Source organism: Crocodylus porosus, unplaced genomic scaffold (assembly GCF_001723895.1).
Source record: "Crocodylus porosus isolate Cpor-Errol unplaced genomic scaffold, CroPor_comp1, whole genome shotgun sequence".
NCBI lineage: Eukaryota > Metazoa > Chordata > Crocodylia > Crocodylidae > Crocodylus > Crocodylus porosus.
In genome coordinates this window covers 12,649,251-12,668,274 of record NW_017728921.1, presented here as the reverse complement: position 1 = coordinate 12,668,274, position 19,024 = coordinate 12,649,251, and the positions used below count along the sequence as shown (strand labels likewise).

General features: G+C 42.9%; 1 protein-coding gene across 10 annotated transcripts in view; it reads right to left on the bottom strand.

Moving 5' to 3' along the window:
• FBRSL1 (fibrosin like 1) overlaps window positions 1–19,024 on the bottom strand; it is a 671,310-nt gene that overhangs the window by 23,874 nt on the left and 628,412 nt on the right. For 7 of the 10 annotated variants that reach the window (XM_019538993.1, XM_019538999.1, XM_019538994.1 and 4 more), the window contains 3 exons: window positions 8,903–9,296; window positions 7,167–7,420; window positions 548–783 (listed from right to left, as the gene is read on the bottom strand). In XM_019538993.1, the coding sequence (XP_019394538.1) occupies window positions 548–783; window positions 7,167–7,420; window positions 8,903–9,296 (884 nt within the window). Of the gene's footprint in view, window positions 1–547; window positions 784–874; window positions 1,036–7,166; window positions 7,421–8,902; window positions 9,297–19,024 lie in introns of all 10 variants that reach the window. The other 3 variants (XM_019538995.1, XM_019539002.1, XM_019538998.1) reach the window with 2 other exon arrangements.

Here is a 19,024-nt window from a genome sequence, read left to right as displayed (position 1 = left end):
CATGGCCAGAAGGTTGTCCCAAATGATCCAGCCACGTATAAACGTTTGCTGACCCAATCAAATAACAAATGCCAAAATTAATTACCAGACGTTATTTGGGAAAACAGGAAGAAAACTGGAGAACAATGAAATCAAGTATGGTGTTATGGTAAACGCTCCATGAAGGCAACTATTATATATGCTCCAGATGGACACCTCTATTTTTCTGGTGTCTCTGTGTTTTGGTGCATTAAGGAGCCGAGCTGACGTAGCTTCTCGCATGTGGTATTAAGCTGAATAACTGTATACAGCTGATGGTCTGCCATGAAAAGGAGACAAAGACCCAAGATTCTCATAAACAGAGCATCTGCTTATTGGCAGCAGCACAACTAACATTTCCTTGGCTATGAATGTAGAGGAATATCCTACGTGAACGAGGGACTAATGTCTCTGGGGGTCATTCCTGGCAGTTAGAGGAGAGAGGTTCTGTCTGTCTGAAATAAAGAGGACTTGTGTCAGTAGGGTGGGTGTAGGCTTTTTTGACCAGAGATGTTCTACTTATCCTCACATTTTGGGCTGGGGTACGCACCATGGGAGGTGCAGAGGGCGGCATGAGCGGCGTCTGGGGTAAGCTGGATGGAAAAGGAGTGAATGTGTGCTGGTGGGTGTGTTGGTGCTGATGCGTGTGTTGGTGCTGGTGAAACTCCGCTCTCAGCAGCGGCACCGGGCCAAGAGAGGCAGTGGCCCGGTCCGAACTCTGAACCAAAAACCGGTTGTTCAGCTCTTGTCTGAGCAGCTCGTGATCTAGAGGAGAGAGAGAGAGAAAAAAAAAGACACAAAGGCACATCGGCCTGTGAGTTCCACAAAGACGTAGAAGAAAGAGTCAGATATTCACCTGGCATTCCCTGTTTCTGCAGGTCATGCTGTGGTGGTTTTCTACGTGAGGACTCATTGGTGGAGGTAAGAGAGATGCCTGTGACAAAGTACCAATCAGAATCCCCGAATGAGGCTGGCAATACATGATTGGTTGGTTGAATGATATCAACAGGCTGGTATCTAAAGACAAGAGAGAACACCATGAGTCATCACAGCAGAAAACAAAGTGGGCCATTAACACGCTTGCCCGTCCCCACTCCCTCAACCCAGCCCAAGGTAAGGACATTTTAAAAGGGACTTTGTCAGGTTAAAGGAAAAATTGTATTTACCCCCTTCCCATCCGTCCCCCAAAGCAATTCATTTCCTTATAATTTAACCCCAAATTAGGTGATCATCACTGAAAGAATTCTAAACATCTCTTGCACTTCTACTCTGGTTGCAAATCGGTCTTAGTCAGGACTGTGAAAACAGCCTATTCGGTTTCCCTTTTGAGTCCACTTCATGTCCAAGTTTTCCTGCCCTAGGGAAAGGCTGAAATATTTGTGTGGGGAAAGGGGCACAGTGATTTGTTTTAAAAAGTTTTCCCTGAAATGTTGAAGAAACAAAACCCAGGGTTAAATCTGTTAATCATTCTGCATTAATCTGCTTGGTAAAAGTTGTATTGGGGCCATACTGGATTTGTGAACATCCCTTTTAAGAAGGGGCATTTAAAAAAACACAGCAAAAAGGATTGGGGTGGGTAAGTGACATCATATGAAACTTTACCATCCCTCCAAAGGAGAAGCTGTTGGTAGAGATATAGAGACAGCCTGATGTGGCTGGTTTCAGTGATTCTGGATGTGTGAAGCAGCCAGGTTACTACCTGATCACAAGCTAGCATTTCTGCTGCAGCTGCAACTAAAGGGATAGCTCACAAATTTTTCGTAGCGAGAGTTTCTCCCTGTTCTTGACACAGTGTGGCCAAGACTGAAACAGATATAATCATGAAGATGCTTCCATTTTTACTGGCAGCACTTTGTGTATAAGCCCCCTGTTACAGAGGTCATACAACCTCCAGCTAAAAAGCCATCATTCCGCAGCCGTCAGTCTGGCCGGCAGGTTTTAATATGCAGCATGATGGGGCTCAACTTCCTGTCTTCACTTCACTCTTTGGCCAGGGTAGTGAACAAACAAGCTTGGGCATGCTGTGTGGCTAAGGGCAACCAGTAAGTAACACGGCTGGGACCAAAATGTATCTACTTAGGAGATAAAACTTGAACAAATCAGTAACAATGGATGAACAATGTCATTTAACAGCTACCAATTCAGGCTGTTCTACAATATCATCCAGGAGACTGTGCATCATTTTCTGATATAGTCACTGGGGACATGCTATGCCTCACAAACATTTGGGCTAAAAGTGCTGTTCCAAATAAAATGCCAATTCAGTAAGATGTTCAGCACCTTTAATACTAAGTTTTGGACTATCCCTACTCTTTAACGAGGCAAAAACTGACATTTGCCTAACCTTGTCACCTGCTTATTTTCCTTTGTGAAAAATAATGGCTGGGAGAAAAGAGAGACATTTTACAGATTCAAGATCTGATTGAGACTGTGGTTGCTATAAAAAGCAAATGTCCTCTCCCAAGAGGTTTTCTTCTGGGTTACTCTCTGATGACACCTGGCCTCTCCTTCTCAGGTAGGGATACATAGATTTTCAACAGAGCTCAGTACCTAATATGCTGGGCTCTTCTGAAAAGCAGGCCTTGAACCTGAAGGTTCTTTTTTCTTTTGCTCACTGAAAAATATATCACCTAATTCTTGGCCAGAACCATTTCTGCAACAAACCTTGGACATAGTGATGGACCCAGGGAGGTGCAGAATACCCCCAACAAAAGGTACAATGGGCAAAAATTACTTTAGTTACAGCCATGTTGGCCCCAACTCCTACCCAGTACACAGACTATAACTTAGGAAACAAGTGTGTAAATGCAATCTTAACACAGGACTCTTAAGTGACCCCCTTGCTACTGTGAATGGATGATATTTCCTTGTTGTAGTTACTTTGTGGTGATGCACAGGTTGTAAAGCAGAAATTCTTTGGTATGGGCACTACAGAGGAAGCCAGCACAAGGCCTGGGGAGTGTTTCTAAATACTTAAGTCCTCAACACAGAAAAAGAAATAAAAGAAAATAATTCTACCAATTATGAATACTTTACCTGAAAATGTCTGAGTAGCCTGAATACACACAATTGGTATCAGGGAAAAGAATAAGTTTTAGCATGTTTAGATCTTGGTCTGTTTTCTATACCAATTTTCCTTATGATTTAGAAAAGACTTTTTTCCCCATATTGCCATGATTAACTATGTAATAGTAGCATTGCCCCAAAGGTTTAACTTCAGCATCTTAAAAGTGTGAGAGTGGTTTCTATGGGACAAAACGGTTGGGATGAAACTTTTCTAAGGGCTCAGCAACACTTTGAGTATCTCAAGCCTCTGGTTTATGGGGAAAAATCCACTTTATCTTCAATTTTAAATTAGATTTACCGTTAACCACACAGTTCACTACTGTTCCTTGTTTAAATGTTATGCAGGTGTGGGAAGGACACCGAAAATTTAAGTCTCTAGAGGAGGAGAAAATAAGGAGACCAAATCTTCTTCGCCAGCTATGAGCTGCAATAGGTAGGTCAGACAGGATTTGCTATTATTTCTTAATTCCATTGCTGGCCATGCCTAGGAGCCTCAAGCATTCACCAGATCCCACTTGTGCAAGTGCCATATAACCACAGAACAATCTGTATGTCCTACATGCTGCTGACTATTCTTGTTCTGCAATGATCCACTGATTTAAGAAACACCCTTTTTCAATTGCAGCAGATTTAACAAATCAGTTCCTTAACTTCTTGCACTGCTGTTTTACCTCTTGTTGCCCACGAGTCTCCAAATTAGATTCTATGGCTAACATGTTCAGAAGTGCCTCAATGACTTAGGTTCTAGTCTTTTCAAAAGCAAGTTAGACCCACTGTTTTTGGTATAAGAGTGAAGAGCCTAAGCAACTTGGACAGGTAAATTCTAGCTCATTTAGCCACTCAGGAGTCCTGGTTGCATTGAAATCTCTCTTTAAAGAGACTGAAATCTCTCTTTAAAATAGAAACCAGGAGTTTAAGTCACATAGGGTATATTCTTCAGAAGTCTGCAGGAGCAGGCACAATATCTTTGCAAAGTATCAGGCCCATGTGTACTGCTCAAGGAACAGTGATAATTAATAGGTTAACACATGGGTAGAAAAGAAGAGGATCAACACAGTATTCAAGTACTGGAACATGGGGTCTGTGATGACATTTTCTTAGCGCCAGCCATAAAATATATCGCCAATAACCATAGTTAAAATCTAACATCTTCGGAGGAAAATGCGAGCATGTTTACTAAAAAATAACTTTTCCCCCACAAGTCTGGCAAGACTTACAGAAACCAAATCCTTCTGTTAGTATCAGGATAATCCACTTCATGTTTTTGGAGGGACGGATGAAAAGAGACTTGGCAGCTGTGAGTGCCTTGATATCCAATTTCTTTATGAGACTTTAAGTCAGGCTGGCAGATCTACAACTGCCTCCAGACTTTAGCTCTACAGTGCAACTTTGCCTTTGTCAGTAAAAGAATAGACCCTGAAGCACCTGGAAGACAGGCACAGGGAGAGGAAGAGTGGCATGGCCTTTTCAGAAGGTTCCTAAAAGAGGTTGCTGCAGGAAGTAGGGAGCAAGCAGTGTCCCAGCTGTAAACTGGGCTTCAGGGTAGTTGGGATCAGGATGCCTACCAGTGATATCTATTACAGGTTTAGGCACCTAGTGAGACCACTGGGAACAGACCTATCTAAACAGCCACTTCTAATACCACTAAGTCCCTGCCTCCCAATTACTTATGCTGTCTGTATGTATGTATGCATCTGCTAACATCCTGCATGTGGCAAGACTGAATAAAGAAGTCCGCTGATGAGCACCATTTCACTTTGATAGCATTGCTAAATACCCACTAAAACTCAACACAGAAGGCATTGACTCACCTGCCATTTAACAGCACACAGGTAGGCCTTGAAACTCCCAACTGGATTATAGCACCCCACAAAGAGTCTCTAATGAGTAAGCTGTTTACATAAGCTTTAAGTTTCCTGAGGAAGAAATGCCACTAGAAGCAGTGTGGTTCCTTGCCACACTGACATGCACTGACCTAACCTATTAGCATCATTGACAGGCAGGCACAGGAAGGCTACTGCCTGAACTTTGCCTCTGCCAAAGGACAGCAGCTACTTTAAATGTAAAGGAACAAGGATGAGCACTTCATTTCCTTGCTCCCCCACCCCGTCCTGGAAAGGAAAATGAAAGGTCCACATCCCCTCTAAGGGTCTCTTCTAGCCTGGTGCTTTTAAATGAGGCCACATGCGCACTCAAACATGGACTGTATTACTGGAAAAAGTAATTCAACCTTGCTCTCCAAAGTTACCAATGCTACCATCTCCTTTCTTTTCTTACTTTGAATGAAACCTTTCCGGGAATGCCAATGGCAGCTGCTAGCTACGCAGAATTATAAGATGTGCCAGGCTGCAGCAGACAACAGCCATTGTGTCAACATCAGGGCTAGAACCCAGAACCTTTAACTCCACAAACTCAGGCCTCCTCTTCTTGAGCCACAGTGAAATGCCTCCCAGCAGTAGCAGGCCTCTTATCATTTGCTGGCAATCTGCCTGCTTGTGCTCCTCCAGCAGTTTATGCTGAAGCTACTACTTGCTTCCAAGGGATGCAGGACTGGGGTCTTAGCAAGCACAGTACTGTTTTCTCCTCTCAAAATCTGTCTGCACTCTTTCCAACATGTCTATCAGTGTGGTTACAAGCCTCTGGCTTCAGTGGAAGCAGTTACTCAGGGAGTAAGTCTCCTGCTGTGATGTTTAGCATGTCCCCAGCCATGTGGCTGAAATCCTAGACAGCACCAGTGCCCTTGAAAGCTTCCTATGCAGCCCTGCCCCTGGCTGGAAGCCATAATATTTTGGTCGAATGTCACTTTGGAGAGTTTGTTTGAGGCCAAATCACATTTCCGCCTCCTGTAAATGAGCAGTTCTAAATAATGGGATATTTAGCCCCTGAAAATACAAGCAGGAGGCCAAGTCATCAGAACAGTCGGGAGCAGATCTCCCTGTGCGCTCTGGCTGCCTTTATAGGGAACAGAAGAGCACATTTTTGTAACTGCTTGTCCTCTTTAATCCCTGCTGAGTTAGTCATAGAGTCAAATGCCAGATCAAAAGGAGGCCCTAGCAAGTGTTCCAGGGAGGTCTCCAGCTGCCAGGCTCTCCCAAAGGAACAGCTGTCGGCTAATGGGCAAGCTATAAACAGGGCACTTAGGACAGAAATGACAATAGAGGAAGGGAGGCGGGAACAAAGGGGACTTCTCAAAGGCTGCAAAAATAATTAAGAAAAGAGTCTGACAACAGAACTTGTCAACTTGAGCACTGACCACCCTCTGCCTCCTTCAGTCAGACCAAGCAGCCAAGATTCTCCAGTGTGTAAACAGATGGCAGAAAGTGCAGGCTGCTGCATGTGCAGAGGATGCCTTGGCCTGCCGGCTTGCTCTGCTGTCAGGATTTGCTATTTACTGAAGGATCACCACTGGGGATGGGCTGGGGCTTCTCGTTTGCAAACCTATTTTACATGCTCTGTATGCTGCCTAGAACCAATCCCAAATAAGGTCTAATACAAGAGTAGGAACTATTGAATGGCAGTCCCCCTCCTTCCCCTGGCCATTTGAAGTGAGGGAACAGAAGCTTGTCAAGGCAAGGAGGGGCAATAGGGGAAATATATGAACCTGACTGCTTCAGAAAAGAAGCAGTTCCTAAAAAGCCATCAAACTTATTCCAAAGTACAGCTCCTGTCTTCTCCAGGGTTATGGAGGCAGCTGCAAAAATGCAGACTGCAAAGCATTTGGAAAGTCAGGATTTCAATGAGTAGATGAATTTAAGTGGGGTATTTGAAAACCCAAATCCATTTGGGAGATTAAGTCCCTCAGACTCCTTGGAAAATCCCAATTTCATATTCAAATTCACTTCCATTTCTCTCATCAAGATCAAGGAATACACATAATGTGCCCTTTAGCCCACAGGTCCAGTTCAGCTTCTCTTGCCTGCTGCAGAAATGCTTTTAAATTTCAGAAGACACTGCCAAGGAGGTGTGGGGGGGACGGGGAGGGGGTGTGTTCTTTTTTTGCCTACTTGCCCTCTAACCCCTACTACAAATGTTGTAATGTACTTCTACAGGAGAGCAGCTATAGCAGAAAGAAAATAACCTACCTGCCGGATGACCTGGTATCACGAGGCTGTTGGTGGGTAACGCTGGTGGAGGTGGCAGCGTGGGTGGGGTGGCGAACATGGCCGTATGGTGCTGGTGTTGGGTCTGTGATCTGAGTGAGAAGTGCGAGGTAGCAAGATTAGGGATGGAGAGGGGCAGGGCTGGACCAGAAGAATGGTGAGGTGGGATCTGCGGGGAATGAGGAAGGTGTTTGGGGAGGCTGATGCTTGTTGCGCTGCTGGCACTGCTGCTCCTGCTGTGGGGTGCGAAAAATGGATGGGGGGGGAAGAGAGAGAGAGAGAGAGAGAGGATGTTACTACACAATATCAAAGCAATACAATAACTGCACAGCAGCACAGGCAGCAAGGCTCTGGAGCATACATGAGCCCAATGGATCCCTCAGACCTTTCCCATCATGACTTGGGAACACCTGGGTGACATTCTCTTTCATGACTGACAGGTTTCAACTCCCTGAGCTGTCTGTACATTGCTGATCAGAGGGCATAAGGGCAAATGCTTTTACACTTTCGTTTAGCCTTTGATGACCGTAAAACCACAAAAGCACGTGATCAGGATTCTTGGTTCTTGTAATCCTTTTTCTCTCTGTAACTTCCAAATGCCATTAGTCACCTCTGCTGCATTCTTTATAATAGTATTTTATGTCGATCTATCTGGTATATTACATATATTGTATAATTCATGTATAATCATATGACATTTTCATTGTAATGGCTTTTCAGATTATTATACTGCACAGCATCCTGAGAGTGTTTCTGAGGATGAGAAAGAGAGAAGGGAAACATCAGTGCAGTTAGATAATGCACACTCCCATGATGATGATACCAGCATCTTGCTGTCAGGGAGTCTAAGCTCCCTGGCATACTTTACATGTTTTGAAAAGTGCCAAATGTTATTAAACATTTATAACGTAGTAGTACTCAAAGGCTAAAGCCAAAGTAGGTTAGAAAATTGACAGTTCTATACACACTTATAGCTTGGTGTAGATGCAGCTAACATGTGATGATGTTAATGGAGCTCACTGAATTATCTCCTTAACCAGGCTATTCTATTTTTTGGGGGGAGGGGGAGGGGAGGAGGAGGAGAAGGTGCTTTTCACACTAACAAGCAAATTGCATAGACTTCAGTTTATTCCCATATGTTGACTAAACTGCCTCTCTCTCTACAAGTTTACGCGTGGATCTTACTTGCTGGACAAGAATATTTTAAGGAACACAATTAAGCTTCCCGCTAGCCGACAGCTTTGGGGAACGGTTTACTTGCAACGGACTTTTTATTGTGTCCGAGAGTCACATTCTGAGATGCAGCCTCAAGAAAAGGTCAAATTGGACTTGGCGTGTGGTATTTTCCAATACAGCCACTAATGCCAGTGAAACTGCACCAGTCCCAGAAACAAAATCATCTGAACCTCTGAAACCACATCAGAACTAAACCTCCTATTTCTACGGTCTGAGTTGGTCAACTATAATTACAAAAGGTCCAAAGCACAAATAATCTGGTCCTAGAAAGATCTGCACCACAGCCACACAAACCTGTAGGAAGCCCAAATCACAATCTCCCATGAAGCTAGTGATCACAGCTCATGATTAGCTGGAAATGGACAGCTTAGTGATGCTGACCCAGAGAAATTCAACATCTCCCAAAAGTGGAGCAATACCTTCTAAATACACTTTCTGTGGGAGACAAGGTAGGAGTGACACAAGTCTGCCTTTCTCTGTACCTGATGTTATTGAGTCCGTTGGGGGCCTGGTGATGAACTTGGTAGCCAAGAGGGGGAGGGATGTGACTCTGAGGCTGGGTGCGGAGCTCAGGTATCAGCTGAGGCTGAGATTGGGGCCGAGGCTGAGGTTGTGACTGTGGTCGAGGTTGTGGTTGAGGTGTGAGCCTTGGTGGTGCTGGTGCGGAGATTACCGGCTCCTTCTTCAACAGCGGGCTTGCTCTGGCGCTTGATGTAGGCGCTGAAGAAGTGGAAGTCACGACAGCAGCAGCTGGCTGAGGGCTGGGAATAGGCAGCACAAAGGGCACGTCGGTGCTCAGCTCCTGGCTGCGCTCTAGCCCTGATACCTTTGGGACATTTGCTGCCTTCACCTCAGGTTTGTCATTCAAGGTTGGACCTAACAGAACAACAACAAAAGCAAAGTGACATATTGAAGCATCCCTCCTTTCTCCAACTTTCCAGATGTTTGCCTAGTAAAAAAAAAGGGTGATATTTTGCTTCTGGGAGCATCTCTGCAACAAGGATGGTATGTTTGTCTGTCTGTCCTGCCTATAGAAGACACTGGTTGACTGCTGTGACCTAGTGAGGTACATGTTGCCACAGACTTATTATATAGCCTTCCTCCTTCTACAGAGCCTTAATACTATAGAGCAAAAATGTGTGAATGCTTTTGATATTACGATGCTCATGCATCTTTCTCCAAAATTAAGTTACTGGAGTTGATGATAAATCCTGTGAACATAAACTTTTATCACCAAGGATATGGGATCAGTCATTCTCGATCATCTTTCAAGGTATCCAGATTGTGAATCTTGCCAGTCGATACACACAGTAACTAATCACCAATTACTATACATCCCCATGTGAATGCCCAGGCCTCTCACAAGACAGAAGATGGAACAGTGATCAAATGTAAGGTTTTGACCTCAATCTTCACTCAATGGGCATTCACATGTGAAAACAGAACAAAAGTCTGGAGAGAAACCGACTCCCTAGCACAATAAGCATATTAATGCAGCCCTGTTCCCCCAACTATGCTGTGGTATCAACACACAAACAGCTGTAATCTCTGCTAAAATCCTAAGTACTGTTCTAATGAAGGGCTGCTGGGCACCAATCAACATTAATCTTTGTTAAAAAAAATTAAATCAAACTATGGAATGTCAAGAAGTCAAAGTAAGAGCATGGAAACCTCATGCAACACGTTCAATACTCAGTTCCCAACGATGGCTCCCTTTCAACATGATGTATGTATTCCTGATGTGCCTGAGTGATCCATAATTCATCACAAGAGGAGTCTTTCATGGCTTATGGGAGTCAGTGTTTTCCATTTGCTTCCCAGCCCCCTCTCATCACATATACACAGAAGTTTTAGTTTAAATGTATTGTACATGTTTACCTTATGCACCAACATAATTTTAGGGTTCTATTTATTTTGGTTTCGGCCCACCCACGTTAGCGGAGAGTGTATGACAGAGGAGCATGGGAGACAGATGCTGTCAACCGTGTGACAATGCACACATGCTCACAACACTCATATGAATAAACTTCACCTCTGAAATATTAATTCATGAAAGGACTAGACCACATTGAAATAAGTTATATGACACGGAGGACATGTGGAAAGAACACAACCGTTCAGGATGACTCTGTACTCATTTCAACAGTACAAACAGGCTCTGGCCAACCATTTGCTTGCTTGTTCTATGCTGGGCCTGAGTCACTTGTGCCTGGCTCCAGTGACTTCAGTGGAGCTATGCTGGAATAAAACTGGACAAAGGCAATGATAAATCAAGTTGTCTACTTCCCTGTAATGTACCAAGGTGCTTTATATTCCTGAAATATACCCCCAATGACATGGTGCTATTCATGCGATAAAAGATGATTTTGCAAATTGTTGTGGCTCTGTTACACCTGCTGTATAGTTTCCTCCATATAAACAATAGGTATACAGAAGACAATGGGAGAGAGGAGCCAAAATAAGCTATTTTCAGTAGCAAAAATTCCAAAGAAACTAATGCTTTGACGAGACCAAATGGGAGCTCCAGTGCTTCCATTTTTGAGAAAAGATTACAGATGTGCCAAATTACTAAGGCGTTGTTACATGTGGTCAACTTTGTTGCGTTTCTTTTTCAGATATGATTTAATTTATTGTCTGTGTCTTGGTTCTGAAAATAATGGTATAGAGGTTTTGTTGCACTTATTTTTAACACAGAGGATTTACTTACATTTAATGTTTATTATTCTAATAATTTCTGTTCGTGTAGCCACTGCCAGTGGCTGACATTTAGCTAAATTCATGTCCCTGGGAGACTTATGGACTTTCAGTGGGTTTGGCATTCTATTGACCATGTTCTTCAAACAAAGCAAGTTAATAACTCTACATCTGATTGCTTTACATGCATTACCCACTGCAAGTCACTGGGTTCCACTTCTGAACACAGATTCTAGGACATTCTGTTAGTTCATTCCAACAGAGATAAACTTCCTACAGTGTAATGTCAGGCAATGTAAATGAATGGCGTAGACTGACTACACTGGCACCACAAAAGTTAAAGCTGAGTAAAAAGTCAATTAGATCCACAAGAAATCAATGAAGTATTGCATTAAAAGCAGCTGTCCACCCAGCCCTAGCTACAACTATTGATTCTTTGGAGTTCTAGCATTGGCTCTTGTTTGCCGTTTTCTCCAAGCAACAGTCGGATCCCTTGTGGGATATAACTGACCAGTGTCAATTTTGCCAACTCCCTTCTCTCAAGTTGTAACACCATAATGTTTTTGTTTGTTCAGTTGTCTGAGAACAATTTAAGACCCCATGAAAATACTAGGACACATTTTTTGCAGTAGGAAGGCATTGGGCACGAGAGAAGAGCTTCTTCCTCCCTCTAAGCTGCGCTGCAAACGGATCTAAAAGTGTTTACAAGGGAAAGCTGTGGCACAAGTAAGTGCGAGAGTAGGGAAGAGTGTAAGAGACACGGGAAAATCCATATATCAAACAAGATGCTGTATGTGTGGCTGGATGGAAGGGACACATTATCTGGGGATATCAGAGTTGTCCCTAGTTTTAATAGCCATGCAGTGAGTGGAAGCAAAACCACTTCATGTGGCTGATTTAATAAGGGCTTTGTGGGCAGGCAGGTGCAAGTAATAGGGAAAACAGAAAGCATGGAGGGAAATGTTAAGAAGAGAGCTAGAGTGGCCCAGGACCAAGCACTCTGACCTGGACTTTGAATATTGCAGAGCTAAGGTGCCTGTCGCTTCAGGGTTGTTTCAGGCCATAAGAGGCACAGGCAAAGTGTGAGTTTCGGATGCAGGGCAGGACTTGGATTCCAAAGTTGCTGAAAGCCTACGATTACTCGGAGAGTGAGAGGCGCAGGTTGAGTCTCTAGCAGGGAGGACAGAGCCCGATGAACATGGAACGCTAACATCCAAATAGAACCACTTCAGTTTTCATCATGTGTCTTTGCTCTTGTGTAGAGGGCACTTAACGCACCCTTTCATCACACAAGGCTCCATATTTCTATTGGTTCTGCAGGGTAAACTCTCTTGGTTTTGCTCAGCTTGGGTTCTCTGGGATACACTTTTTGCTTCAAATGAACAATGTCCCGATCTTTCTGAGGTATCCATGACAGTAATTCCAAAGCTGTGCTTTACTTCATTTAGTCAATGCCCCACTCTAGTACTAACTTGCCCAGAGCCCCAGCTACTAAAATCATCACAGCAATCTTCTCACATTGGGAACACAACACGCTGGTCACTCTGGCTGTGTAACAATGGCAATGACCCTTCAAGAGCCCCATGACATACACCGAGGATGAGGAAATGGCTTCGTTGCATCAAAATGTGTATTGCATCTTGGTTTGTATTCTTTTAAATTATTTCCTCATCCTTTCCGAACAGGATCTGAAACGTCTGGGATTTTCAGCTTCACACTCTTTATACAGGAGTTGTTAACCCTTTGGTACAAGTTGCCTTCACTTGACCAGAGATAACTTCTGGTTGCATGTGAAATTCTTCCATGGGAAAAATGCCACACTGGTCTTTAAGGAGGGACAGTATAATTGGGTCTCACAGCTTCTTTAAGGGGCTCTTGCCCTGAGGTCACACATCTACTGACCCACTGTCTAATCCTGCGTGCCAAACCCCAAGCTACCCCATGACAAGCACTGGGTTCCCCGTCTCACACTGGAACATTCGAGACACAGAAATGTGTTTATTTTTACCAAGTCCTAGAGTAGCTAATTTTCATGCTTAATGATAACAGGCTGAGCCAATTTGCCTAAGACTTGACAGTCAGCTCCAATAACTCAACCTTAATTAAAGCTGAACGCATGTCAGTTCAGCTCCTTCCTTCACAGGAAATCTGACATTTACAATGATTCATGTTTCAGCCGTGCTATGTAAAGGCTGAATCACATCTGCCATTCTCCACCTTGCACAGAGTTACCCCTTTTCATTATGCCAACTTTATTTTCTAACCAAACACCTTGGACTTCTCCCATTAAAAGACTTTATTATTATTTATTCTGATCATCACTATTCTCATCATCATTAATACTACCAGGTTTACAATACATCAGGGTTTATGTGAAGCAAATGGAGCCAGAAAGGGTGCTGGACTGAAACTGCCCTAACAAAAGAAATAAAACAATCCAATTTCGGTGACTGTCGGCTTGAGCACCTGGAACTGAAACTTGCAATCTTGTAAAGCAGTTACATTATTTGGTCTTATGCTGCTTTATTATTCAAATTCAGCTTGGCTAAAATAAAAATTTTATACAGTATTTTTAAAGAGCACAGAGGGTTTTTGCCACTGCTTTCAGGATATTTGAGGGTACTTACAGCAATAGTGATTTAAGGTTCAAAAATCCTATGGAAGCCAGAAGTCATCCAAGCCATAACCGACTTCACAGCGGAAAGCAAATTCCTGAAGAGCTTATCTGAGTTTGCATGATCCTGCTGCACGTATCTGATATGAAATCTAATTGAATTTAAAATCTGCTATCAGAATAAATGCTCTCTGCCCTCCTCCATGTTGGAAAACTTGCCAGTTCGCAGACATGCACCGTAGCAGGCAAATACGATACAAAAAGGCCCAGACACAAATGAAATCTGTTGTATCACAGGAATTTGCTTTCAAGATGATTAAGAATTGCTCAAGTGAGAGGGATTAAACTTGCAAAGGCTGCTTTAAGGACTCCAAGAAGCAGTTGCTGTGTTATGCAAACAGAACTTAGACCAACAGTTATTTCCAGACTTGCTGCCTTGCCTCTTGCTCTTTGCAACTGCAGGTTGCTGTTGAAAGGAGATCGTCAGCACACATATGACTGGAAATCATCTAATCTTGCCTATGCTTACTTCCTTTGTTTCTTGGAAAAAAAAGGAAGTGGCATCATCTAGATATATTTTGTAGTTCTCTCAATATGTGTAGAGATAGGTAGGGTGATGGGGTGACATGAGAGAGAGTTCTCCAAAACCCTGATTTGCAGCAAAGGGATCAAAGAACATATTTTAAAGCAAGAACTTAGCTAATCAAATTGGACCATCGTTTCTAAACAGAGCCGTCACCAAGGCTATGTAACGTATTGAGGATATGAAACAAACAGCAAGAATATATAGAGTTGGACACAACACAGTAAATTGATACTAGTAGCTTAGAAGACAAAAATCATGATTCAAGTATAAATAATTTTCTACTGTGGACTTCTGCTCTCATATCCAGGCTTTCTTATTTAGGGGACCACAGGAAGGTAGCGCTAATTAAAATATTAGACAACCGATAAATTAATTAGCTTGGTTTCTATATTTAAGAGTATCAGAGCTAATGTGTGGAAAGTCACACAACATAAATGGCACCTTCACATATCAAATACCTGCCCCCATTTCAATGCAAATTGCCATGACGACTTGCAACTCATATAAGAACGTATTTTTCTTAGGGGTTTCACATATTTAAAACAGAAATACATGAAAGATTATAAGCCAGTGGTGCAGAACTGACCTGTCGTAGCAACCAACTGCACCCCCCCACTGAGTCTGTATCCTAATACAGCCATGTCCTCATGCACCTTGAGATAGCAATGCTGACTACACTGTAGATATATTTTCCTCCATCTTTCACCTTTTTCTATCATCACTGAGATTAACAGTTCCTGTTGCTAATGCACAGGGTTCTGAACCAGGAGATCTTGGTCAGTATGATCGGTTTGCTACAGACTCATTGAATTATTTTGACCAAGTTACTTAACACCGACCAAGTTACTTAACACCAATGTCCTCAGCCTCCCCATTTGGAAAAGAACCTCGGCAGGGTTCGGAGGATTCATTCATCTATGCCCAGATGGAAGATGCCATATAATGCAAAGTACTGTTAAAATTATTGTGATGGAAAGACTACATTTCAACCAGCAGTGCTGGGACGCAGCTGGGTGTTCAGGGCAAAGCAGAAGCAGTGACTACTGGTTGCTGCCTGGGTTGTAACTGTGATCACATGGCTGCCAGCAGCAGCAGCTTCTTTTTTCACATCCTCCCTGCAAAGTGGGCACCCGGGGCAGTTGGCCACATCTCCCCCCGCCCCAGTTACACCACTGATTTCAACTGTGGCTTCAAGTTGTCTGGTAACACCCTCAGCCTTGAAGCAAACCATGTTCCTCCAACATGCCTCCTCCTCAGAACAAAACTGACACTTAGTTTATTTGCTTCAAATAATAAATTAAAGTATTTTCTCATATGGGAAAACAGGTCAAATGTAAAAAAACCCAATATTTATGCCTTGCTTGGAATTTGCATCCCTACAGCTGAAGAGGGTAAGGGAAGCTATTATTGGTAATGTCACTGGTTCCCAAAGTTCGTCTCTAGGTGAATGAGGTCTGCTGCTGTCTTTTGACAGGAAGTTCCTTTTGCAATCAAGTTTGGATTCAGCCCCTATCACTCAGTTCATTTGTACAGAGCTGTCTGTCAAGTCAAATCGTCTTGCAACAATCTAAAACGCCCTCAGAACAGCTGCCACTATCAATTACTCTTGCAGACAGCCTTGACTATCAGGAAAAGAACTGGAGCGAGCACTTGCCAGTTTTAATAAACTGTGTTGCCCAAGTCATTTAACCTGCTAGATTGCTGTACGCTGGGGCTGTAACAAGCCTTCAGCTTCTCAAACGGGAAGAAAGCAATGGTGGCAAAAAGCTGTCAACTTGATGCTCGAAATTAACTTCCAAGCACAACTTTTTTCTCAAGCATCCAAATTTAAAGTGAGACCATTTAAAGTCATTTGCACTATGGTATAGTAAAGAAAGCATATCAAAGTCATAACACAGAACTGATGACCCAACAAGGGCGAAGGAAGATATTTTCCAACATTTTATTACCAGGACCACATCTTAAAGAGTTCACCTCTCCTACCATTCACAAATGGATGGACCAGCTCTCTGAGGTACAAAATAGCAGCTCAATTTGCCTACGTTGTCACTGTATTACCAGCAACCAACTATTGACTCAAAGTGCTTTAGGCTATGCTGACAATCTTAGGAGTCCTGTACACTGCACCATAATTTGCTTATTGGCTTTACTGTTAAACAGTGAATAATTAAATACCCGAGTGTACTGAAGTTACTGCATTACCATGATCAGATTGCTAGAAAAAAAATTTCCTAAAGAAGTTTTTATATAAAAATTAGGCTATTTTCTTCTTCCTAACCAACTGTGGAGATTCAACTCTTTGTTGGGAAAATTTCCAGCACAAAAGAATTGCTTTTTTTCCAGAAATTGAGCCAAACAACATTAAGATCTATGGATTTGCTGCTGATTTGCTGCTTTATGGTTCTTTAATGTGATGTTTTATTCCAGGAGATTTCAGGCTTTCCATGCTCTATACAGGCGAGTTAGCTATAAGCATGCGTGACGACACTCCAAAGCAGCAGAAGCCGAATGGAAATGGGCACCAAACACAAGGATTGGGGCCAGGGTGTAGAGAACAAGGATCACCATTCAAATCCTCAGAAAAGTCAGTCACACCGCATTTTCATAGCAAGGCTGCTTTTGGCACCATTTCAATGCAAAGCTGAAACTGGATTTGCAGCCCAGGCACCTACTGTGGATGATGGGGTTGTAATAAGATTGGAAGTTTCATGCAGGCTTTTAATCTGAGGCTATAACATTGGATCAAACACTGCAGGGTTAAATCCCTTCAAGTCCTACTCCTAAACGGATGCCGCATGACTGAAAACCAGTGACGTAACAGGCATTTTACCACCCTGACCATAAAGTAACACAAAAGCTTCTTGTGTTTACCCAGTAAGGGGCTGTTGCAGTCAGTGTGCACTAGATCGAGGGCAAAATCTTATTCTGAAGCAGCAGACAAGAAACAAGATACACAAGCTAGTAAGAAGACTATCAAAAACAAACCCAAACAAATATTCAACTCAAGCCTTAAGCTTTTAAGAGGACAAAACCCTGCTGTATGTCAAGTAATCTTGTGATTTTAATTAGTTGAGCAAGTGCAAATAATAAACTATCAGCTACTACGTTATAGAGGAAAATGTACTACTTTTGCTGTCTGAAATCCATATTAATTCCCATCTCGCCCTGTAAGTGAGTTATTAATCACTCCAATTAAATCATGAACACAGGTCTTTGCACTGAAATTGAACCCCCACCAATAGATCAATAACTCAAACCTCCAAGAGCAATTACTGTTCAGCATAACAGAGCAGCTTTGTTATACAGAATTCCTTGCCGCCACACTCTAAATTGTATCCTTCACATACAGTGTGGATGAACTAGGGGGGGAAAAAAAGATGTTATAACTATTAATTTCAAAATAAACAGACATCTATTTAGGGTCACCTAATCTTTCACACATCTTGGAGAAAAGCAGATCTGCCAAGGTCACATTGGAGACATGATTACACTTTTTTTTTTTTTTTACAATTTGTTATTCTAGCAAAGCCCTGATAAGATTGAACTATTGAAGTTCACACTCTGGTTTAATTTCAAGAGGTTAAATGCCAAATCCTTTTCTTATTACTACAAGGAAAGGATCTGCCAGGCTGTGTAATATCCTGTGTGGGCTAAGACAACAATTTTGATTCTTTTGAACAACCTAACCGAGGTGTTTTTTTAAAATGCCATCAGAGAACACCAAATGCCCAAAGAATGGTTTTAAGTAGATCTGAAAGCAAGATTTCCTTGAAAGAGGTAAGAATGACCTTTCAGACTTTCTGGACAAGAGAAGTTAAATCAATGGCTGGCTGAGAAGGGCGCTCATTGACAAAGACAAAGGATCCTGCAAGCACCATCTCCTCTTTGCTGGGAACAGGGCAAGATTTCATAGTCCCTCTCTCCCAGCTAGCCAAATATATTCAGGGTCAAAGCCATTCTGCTCTCTGCCTATGAAAATAACTGACACATCTGACCATGAAGAGAGGAACCATCCACACTAAGACACATGCTGCTGCCTCACTGCTTAGCTCCCATGTCCATTTACAGGTGAAAGCCATACTGGAGCAGGCATGCCTGACTACGATTGGCTCATCCCTTCAAGCAGGCCCCTGAGCTCAATCTATCATCCTTCATTAGAAACGCTATTGGCAGCCAATTAAGTGGTGATGGACCCAAGCCATGAAACTAATCAAGATGAGTTCATACAGTAACCTTCAGGCTGCAGGCGGCTGGTTCTCACCAATGAGGAGCATCACATTATTTTTTTCTTCCCCCTGTGGGCTCTTGTTGGATATGTCAAAATGGATTTGGACAGAGACCACAGTACCGTGGAGAAATTATAACAAATCAGAGGTGATACGAGACGATGAGCAGGTAGAGGGCCAAGAACCTGGTTTTTACATTTCAGCATGGTTCCATCCTTTGGTCTGAGCTGCCAGAGAGGAAGGAGAAGTGTACTTTTACACAGAAAAAAAGAAGACAGAAAGCTGTTCCCCACTCCACTGCAACACTAAGAACCCAAAGAGTAAAGCAAGTATTTTCTGCCCTGAAGATTGATTACAGGTGAAGTAGAGTTGGGAAGACCAAATAAGACTATAGTTTCATAGTAGCTAGAGTCGGAAGGGACCTAGGTAGATCATCTAGTCCGACCCCCTGCCTTGGCAGGAAAGAGCACCGGGGTCAGATGAC